Genomic DNA, 9,149 nt, shown 5'->3' with positions numbered 1-9,149 from the left:
ATTTGAAAAAATCTTATTTTCATTTTTATATAAAAACTTATTAATTGAATTTTGTTGAACATTACACAGTTTTATTTGATGAAATTTTGTTATGAAATTGAAATGCATAAATCTTAAAAACTGGGTTAAAATGTAAAACAAATTTGAAGTTTACTGTGACTTTTCATTGGTGCAAGTTACAAGATTGAATAAATAAATAAAAGGAAAATAATGTTCTCCATGTATGACCTTATTCAAGCACCAGTTTTGTTTGTGAATTTTTGAGTAAAAGTGCAGTCTTTTGTCTTAAGTTGAGCATTTTCTTCACAAAAGCCTACAATCGATTTATTTTTATAAGCTAATCTCTCATCTTGTCATTACCAAGCAGGCACGTGCAGGGGGGCCTGAGCCCCTGCCCCTTTGATGAGGTGCCCCTACTATAGAGATCCACTGCCCCTTTGCTGAGTTAGCAAAGAGTTTGGTGGCATGCACATTTGCGCATTTGCACGCACCCACCCAATAGAAAAAAAAGAAACATTTGAAGTGAAGTGAACCCTTCTACTAGTTTTAATTCAAGTGAATGGGTGCCAAAATTGACACTCCACAAAGCACATAAAGGCATCATAAAACTGGCATCTTTGGCCCCCATTGACTCGCATATTATGAACCAAAAGAACTGAGAAGTTCTTCTAAAAATCTTCATTTATGGTCAGCAGATGAAAGAAAGTCATACACATCTGGGACGGCATGAGAGTGAGTAAATGATGAGAGACTTTTCATTTTTGAGTGAACTATCCCTTTAAATGTGGAAATACAAGTAACATTTACTTATTACTGGAAAAGTCATGGGAATTCATTGGTTAAAAGTTGAGGGAACCCTTTCACTATAACTCCACATTAAATGCATTTATAATGATTTATTAAATAACTCAGTCAACTGATGAACCAGTACACTTGTTTTGTTTTTTTATGTAAGATAACTGATATTATTTGATTTAAAGAATGTAATGCAAATGGTTTTCGAAATTTCCCTTACTGAATTTCCCTCAATTCAGTTTTACTAAAATAAAACATTTCTCTGAGCTCTTTATGTATGCAGTTGAGATTCCCCATTACTAGATGGCAGTAAATCGCTGCGCTCTTTGTAAACAGAAAGAAGAAACGAAAAACAGAATATGACATTGAACACATCATAAACAGCATGTTTAAATGTTCTCCTAATTCATGTAAACGGTATTAACATGAATATGGATCAGTTTAGCACACTGTTTGCTGCTGTGTCAGGTGTAACTGTGATTTACCTCTTTCATTCACTCTTTTACACCTCTCACATATTATTCAAAAAACAAACAGTTTTTGACTCCAAAAGACCTCTGCCAAGTTCTCTTTATCTTATGACCAGATACATTTGTGAATCTTTACGCAAAAAACGAGGACAAATGAGAAAGGACAGAGACACAAACGACGAGCTTGTTTTCACTTTAATCAACTGTAGGTAAGTTGGTTGATTTATTGATTGCCTACACAAGTATATTAATTAAAGGAATATTCCTGGTTCAATGCAAGTTAAGATCAATCGACAGCATTTGTGGCATAATGTTGATTACCACAAATCATTTCGACTCGTTCCTCCTTTTCTTTAAAAAGAAGAAGCAAAAATGGAGGTTACAGTGACGCACTTAGAATGGAAGTGAATGGGGCCAATTTTTTGGAGGGTTTCAAGGCAGAAATGTGAAGCGTAACATTTTATAAAAGCAGCCACATTAATTCTTCTGTTAAAACGTGTGTATACTTTGAGCTGTAAAGTTGATTTCATTGGTCGTTTTAGTGTTTACAGTTTTACATTGTCATCAAGGGCGAAGCCAGGAAATGACTTTTGGGTGGGCCTTAATAAAAATGGTAGGGCCAAATTTTTGCCCAGTTTTTTTTTTTTTTACCAAATCTTCCTTGATAACAGAAAGGCGGTGCATTCAAACTACATTCACACTTTCAGAAATCAGAATTTATGTATTTTTTTGTTATTATTTTTTTATTTTCTCCCCAATTTGGAATGCCCAATTCCCAATGCGCTCTAAGTCCTCGTGGTGGTGTGGTGACTCGCCTCAATCTGGGTGGCGGAGGATGAATCTCAGTTGCCTCCGCGTCTGAGACTGTCAATCCGCTCATCTTATGACGTGGCTTGTTGAGCGTGTTACCACGGAGACCTAGCGTGTGTGGAGGCTCACGCTATTCTCCGTGGCATCCATGCATAACTCGCCACGCGCCCCACAGAGAGCGAGAACCACATTATAGCGACCATGAGGAGGTTAACCCAACGTGACTCTACCCACCCTAGCAACCAGGCCAATTGGTTGCTTAGGAAGCCTGGCTGGAGTCACTCAGCACGCCCTGGATTCGAACTTGTGACTCCAGGTGTGGTAGTCAGCGTCTTTACTTGCTGAGCTACCCAGGCCCAGAATTTATGCATTTATAAACTTTTTTCTAAATATATATTTGAAGCCAAAGAATAATAATATTCTGGGTGGGCCTGGCCTACCCTTGGCTACGCCACTGATCGTCATAGCAACAAAGTTGTAAAACTGGGTATAACTTTACACAGAAAAGGTTAGTAATCGATTTTTGTAACACTGAAATAATGTTACCATGCACATTGTTTGTGTCTTGTGGCTATACTTTTGAAACAGTGAGTATTTAATGTTTTACTGATTGGCCCTATTGACTTCCATTGTAAGTGCCACACTGTAACTTTGTTTGAAGAAGAAGAAAAGGAGGGACAAGTTGATTTTTTATTTTTTTTATTTTTTTTGTGGTAATCAACATTAATGCTGTCAACTGAGCTCAACTTGTATTGTACATGGAATATTCCTTTAAGTCAGTTTCAACGTCCAAACTGGCAGTGTATGAAAATTATTCCAAAAGTTTCATGCTTTATTGATAAACTAATGGTCTAGTAAACATTATATAATTTAATAATGTGAAACCTAGGTGTTAGCAATTGTCCTTTTGTCAACATGTATACACACATGTGATTGTTTTGTGTAGGTATGATGCAGTGTCTTTGCGGAGGTTCTGCAGTGTTGTGGGTTATGGATGGGACTATCCTGACAGTGTTTTCAGAGATATACCCTTGTGCTACCCTGAGCTTCTCTTCTCCAGATTACTCACCATGATTGTGTGCTCAGACAGATTCAAACTGTGCCCTTTAGGTAAAATTTTCTTCTTTTGCCTTTTCCAGCACAAAGCGTCAAGCACAACACTTGTCAAGCTATCCTACAATCCTAATTTGAAATCAGTCCAAACGTATGAATTAAGAATCTTCTAAGAATCCACTCGGAATGAAAAAAGATCCTACTTTGTAAACATAAATGCCTATTTCAGTTTATTATTTCAAATTTCAGTATATCCAGTTGGCTCTTAGTGGATGCTTATTTGAATCCCATTAGGATTATAATACAAATTCCTTTATTCCTTTATAATTTTTGTAAACTGTAAATCAATCATCATGTAAATAATGTTATATTACTGATAATGAATTTACATAATCCCGATTGAATAGCAGCATAAGGAAAACATTTGTAATGTGAGAGGCTCTTAACCTAAGACTTATACATATGAATAACAATGTACTCATGTGCATGACCATTAAGTCTGTTGTGCCTTGACGATAAGTACATTGCCACACATTAATTAATCCCTCATTCATTCTGCAGGTCTGTTGGGCATTTGTGAGACTCTGCGTGTGCCCGAAGCAGTGGATGAGTTGAAGAGAGCCTCATTCTCCCTGCAGGCCAGAGTGCTGGAATACAGGGTTGTTGATGCAGGTGTGGAGGTGGATGTCTCTTTAACTGCATCCAGAGATCAACTGACCATATGGAGCAGCACACTGACTCTACTGTCTCCTAAAAGCACATACAGGCCTGATGTTCAGCCTGACACAGAAGTCATCCATGGTATGAGACCCAACTGTACACAACACTACTGCTTGCAGAGCTTATGTTCCACAGTCATACAGCGAAAAAAATATCGTACTATCTTTGCACAAGGTTTTACACTTAAAGAAATTAACAGTGCTATAATTATTGTATTCTTGTATTAGTACAACAACATTGTTAACCCACACCAGTAGGTGTCAGTGTAATGTTCGAGACCGCTGTCGGATCGGCCAGCAAAACTACTTCTAAAGGTCCTTTTTTTAAAAGTTAAAAAGTACTTTTAAAAGTTAAACAATATTTACTCTCCTCTCTTGAAAGTCAACATCGGAAGTGTTAGAATACTGAAAACAACAACAGAAAACAAAAACAAATCTGTAATTGGTTTCAAATTGACCAGTATGATCGATTATGATGATTATACAAAATTATATATCTTGTATAAAGCTTATACAGTATACAATTGTGCTCAAAAGTTTGCATACCCTGGCAGAAATTGTGAAATTTTGGCATTGATTTTGAAAATATGACTGATCATGCAAAAAAACTGTGTTTTATTTAAGGATGGTGATCATATGAAGCCATTTATCATCACATAGTTGTTTGGCTCCTTTTTAAATCATAATGATAACAGAAATCACCCAAATGGCCCTGATCAAAAGTTTACATACCCTTGAATGTTTGGCCTTGTTACAGACACACAAGGTGACACACACAGGTTTAAATGGCAATTAAAGATTAATTTCCCACACCTGTGGCTTTTTAAATTGCAATTAGTGTCTGTGTATAAATAGTCAATGAGTTTGTTAGCTCTCATGTGGATGCACTGAGCAGGCTAGATACTGAGCCATGGGGAGCAGAAAGAACTGTCAAAAGACCTGCGTGACAAGGTAATGGAACTTTATAAAGATGGAAAAGGATATAAAAAGATATCCAAAGCCTTGAAAATGGCAGTCAGTACTGTTCAATCACTTATTAAGAAGTGGAAAATTCGGGGATCTCTTGATACCAAGCCAAGGTCAGGTAGACCAAGAAAGATTTCATCCACAACTGCCAGAAGAATTGTTCAGGATACAAAGAAAAACCCACAGATAACCTCAGGAGAAATACAGGCTGCTCTGGAAAAAGACGGTGTGGTTGTTTTAAGGAGCACAATACGACAATACTTGAACAAAAATGAGCTGCATGGTCGAGCTGCCAGAAAGAAGCCTTTATTGCGCCAATGCCACAAAAAAGCCCGGTTACAATATGCCCGACAACACCTTGACACGCCTCACAGCTTCTGGCACACTGAAATTTGGAGTGACGAGACCAAAATAGAGCTTTATGGTCACAACCATAAGCGCTATGTTTGGAGAGAGGTTAACAAGGCCTATAGTGAAAAGAATACCATCCCCACTGTGAAGCATGGTGGTGGTTCATTGATGTTTTGGGGGTGTGTGAGCTCTAAAGGCACAGGGAATCTTGTGAGAATTGATGGCAAGATGAATGCAGCATGTTATCAGAAAATACTGGCAGACAATTTGCATTCTTCTGCAGGAAAGCTGCGCATGGGACGCTCTTGGACGTTCCAGCATGACAATGACCCTAAGCACAAGGCCAAGTTTACCCTCCCGTGGTTACAGCAGAAAAAGGTGAAGGTTCTGGAGTGGCCATCACAGTCTCCTGACCTTAATATCATCGAGCCACTCTGAGGAGATCTCAAACGTGCGGTTCATGCAAGACGACCAGAGACTTTGCATGACCTGGAGGCATTTTACCAAGACGAATGGGCAGCTATACCACCTGCCAGAATTTGGGGCCTCATAGACAACTATTACAAAAGACTGCACGCTGTCATTGATGCTAAAGGGGGCAATACACAGTATTAAGAACTAAGGGTATGAAGACTTTTGAACAGGGGTCATTTCATTTTTTTCTTTGTTGCCATGTTTTGTTTTATGATTGTGCCATTCTGTTATAACCTACAGTTGAATATGAATCCCATAAGAAATAAAAGAAATGTGTTTTGCCTGCTCACTCATGTTTTCTTTAAAAATGGAACATATATTACCAATTCTCCAAGGGTATGCAAACTTTTGAGCACAACTGTATATCTGTTGACTTGTGTCTGTTTTTTGGTTTTTTTACCTCAACTGCTTGTCTGTATCAGATCCTGCCTCAGAGAGGTGTATCAGGCTGCCTGTTCCTTTGGCCACCGGTGTGAGATGTATCTGGGTGTTTGGTGACCTTTGCCCTCTGCTTGTGTTTTCAATGCCTGTGTCTCGGCTGGGGTTCAAATGCCCCAACGCACACCCACTGTGGGTGTTCTCCAGATGCATGGCAGAGATAGAGAAACACAAAGGAAGGCACACATCATTTATCTTGAAATATAAATTATTTTTGATTAATTTATTATGTCAAATTGTTAAGTATTTTTATATAGAATTATAATTTGATTTAGTCTTCTCAAAGATAACTTAAAAGTTTAATTTCTAAATATTATACAGTATATCTTAATATACTGTATTAAGCTTATTATTAACAATATTTGTTTATATTTATATATTTATTACGTTGATTTTAATCATCAACACTAATTATAATTGATTAAAATTAATAGTAGCATTACTATATTTAATTATATTATTGATAATTTTATTAATATTACCAGATTGGGAAATGTTGCAAGTCGGATTCAAACTCGTGCTGCCTACATGAGCACCAGAGTCGGTGTGTTTGTGCTAACAACTGGGTTAAATGTCATTTTATGATGATTTGTAATAATATATGTCTTATTTTTACACGTAGGAGTTGAAGCGGTGAGAGCTCCTCTGACTGTGTCAATCCATTATGTTTGGCCTCTGTCATTACTGGGACAAGTCACCATCAGGATCAGTGAAAACACAAACACTACTGAAACCACCTCAACAACAACAACAGCATTTTCAATGGAGGACCACAGAACCAGAACACTGTACGTGTCAGGACAGATAACAAGACAGTCAAATAAGAGGAGATAGAGGTAGTGATGTAGCTCTTACAAAACACTTAACATTGCTAGAATATAAAGTATGATGACATTGGAAATGTGTACTTTGAACACAATAAATGGTGCATACTGTATTATGGAAAACAGGATTTTTCTTACTTTTTTAACAATCAGAGTTTGATGTACTATGACTTAGACTAACGTTAAAGGAATTTTCAGGGTTCAATACAAGTTAAGCTCAATCGATAGCATTTGTGGCATCATTTTGATGATCACAAAAATGTATTTTGACTCATCCCTCCTTTAAAAAAAGCAAAAATCTGGGTTACAGTGAGGCACTTGGCCTGATTTTTTTAATGTGATAAAATTGCTTAATAAAGTTATAGCCAATTTTATCGTTTCATTGTTATGACGATGTAATGTCAACAAACCCTAAAATGACTAAAAATGACTATTTAAAGGGGGCCTGGGTAGCTCAGTTGTAAAAGACGCTGGCTACCACCCCTGGAGTTCGCTAGTTCAAATCCCAGGGCGTGCTGAGTGTCTCCAGCCAGGTCTCCTAAGCAACCAAATTGGCCCGGTTGCTAGGGAGGGTAGAGTCACATGGGGTAACTTCCTCGTGGTCGCTATAATGTGGTTCGTTCTTGGTGGGGCACGTGGCGAGTTGAGCACGGATGCCGCGGTGGGTGGCGTGAAGCCTCCACACGCGCTATGTCTCCGTGGCAACGCGCTCAACAAGCCACGTGATAAGATGCGCGGGTTGATGGTCTCAGACGCGGAGGCAACTGGGATTCATCCTCCGCCACCCGGATTGAGGCAAATCACTAAGTGACTTAAAAGCGCACTGGGAATTAGGCATTCCAAATTGGGTGAAAAAAAAAAAAAAGACTATTTAAACACCTTTACAACTCAAATAATACATGACGTTTAACAGAAGAATTAATGTAAGTGCTTTTTTTTTTTCAATTTGGAATGCTCAATTCCCAATGCGCTCTAAGTCCTCGTGGTGGCGTAGTGACTCGCCTCAATCCGGGTGGCGGAGGACAAATCTCAGTTGCCTCCATGTCCGAGACCATCAATCCACGCATCTTATCACGTGGCATGTTGAGCACGTTACCGCAAAGATGTAGTGTCTGTGGAGGCTCACACTATTCTCTGCGGCATCCACGCACAACTCGCCACGCGCCCCACCGAGTGCGAGAACCACATTATAGCGACCACGAGGAGGTTACCCCAAGTGGCTCTACCCTCCCTAGCAACCTGGCCAATTTGGTTGCTTAGGAGACCTGGCTGGAGTCACGTAGCATGCCCATTATTATATTGTTTGTGGTAATCAACATTATGCCACAAATGCTGTCGATTGAGCTTAACTTGTACTGAACCCAGAATATTTCTTTAACAACTCAGTCCACTCTTAATGGAAATTTCAACAAAATATTAACAGTCCGCTATTCAGTATTTGGAAATTTGGCCCAGTGTGAAATACAGAGGTACGCATAAGTTTGCCAATCGCGGTATATCATTTACATATAGAAATCTTAAAGGGACAATAGCAAAAACTGCCTACTTATGGTAATTCAAAGGGTCAGGAAGAGTGTGGAAATGTAGAACAAAAACATTTTTGGTTTAGGAAATATTGATTAACAGTAATAGTTTATAAAAGTGGACTTCTAAATTCTGAAAATGCTACAAAAGTTTAGAATATGACCTTTACAAACTGTAATAAAATAAAATTTTTCTGGCTTGTATTTCTCTCTCACAATATGGTGATGCATAATAAATTGTATGTGTGCATTTTAATTACCGTCAGTATCAGTAGGACACAGGTTTTAGAATCCTTCAGCTGCATTCAAGTAGATGGAGAGCTGTTTCTCATGAATATTTCACTCTCTCTTTTCCTCTGTCTTTCCCTCTCTATATGCATACACATGTGTAAGTGCTCCGTGTGTATTATTCATTTGGAAGGGTCCAGCGTATGAGGAGGGGGTTTCTTACAAAAGTGTCTCAGAACAAGTTGAGATTTTTAGCAGGTCAGAGCGTGACATCCACTCGCTTCTGCAACAGTCCTTCATACAGTATATACACTAAGCTTTACTTTTACACGCAGATATATACAGTATTTGAGAAAAAAAATTTTTGTTGCTGTTTATTTAGTGCTACAGTTTTAACATAATCATATTTATGGTATTAAATAGATGAGTAGATAATGTTATCATTTTTTATAAAAATGTGTAAAATTAAAGGCAGTAAATAAGTACTACCGAATTCTT

The 9,149-nt window shown here is 38.1% G+C and overlaps 1 protein-coding gene across 2 annotated transcripts; it reads left to right on the top strand.

The window, feature by feature from the left end:
* Window positions 1–1,118: 1,118 nt before the first annotated feature.
* Window positions 1,119–7,436, top strand: si:ch211-12e13.1 (uncharacterized). Of its 2 annotated transcripts, XM_051693071.1 has the most exons (5): window positions 1,119–1,474; window positions 3,022–3,185; window positions 3,690–3,929; window positions 6,061–6,256; window positions 6,699–7,436. In XM_051693071.1, the coding sequence occupies exons 1-5, from the start codon at window positions 1,221–1,223 to the stop codon at window positions 6,703–6,705; spliced, it is 861 nt and encodes a 286-aa protein (XP_051549031.1). In that variant the 5' UTR covers window positions 1,119–1,220; the 3' UTR covers window positions 6,706–7,436. The 2 variants fall into 2 exon arrangements, with proteins under 2 accessions (XP_051549031.1, XP_051549030.1); XM_051693070.1 differs by lacking the exon at window positions 6,061–6,256.
* The last annotated feature ends 1,713 nt before the right edge of the window (window positions 7,437–9,149 follow it).

Source organism: Myxocyprinus asiaticus, chromosome 4 (assembly GCF_019703515.2).
Source record: "Myxocyprinus asiaticus isolate MX2 ecotype Aquarium Trade chromosome 4, UBuf_Myxa_2, whole genome shotgun sequence".
Lineage (NCBI taxonomy): Eukaryota > Metazoa > Chordata > Actinopteri > Cypriniformes > Catostomidae > Myxocyprinus > Myxocyprinus asiaticus.
This window is presented reverse-complemented; position numbering and strand designations above follow the sequence as displayed.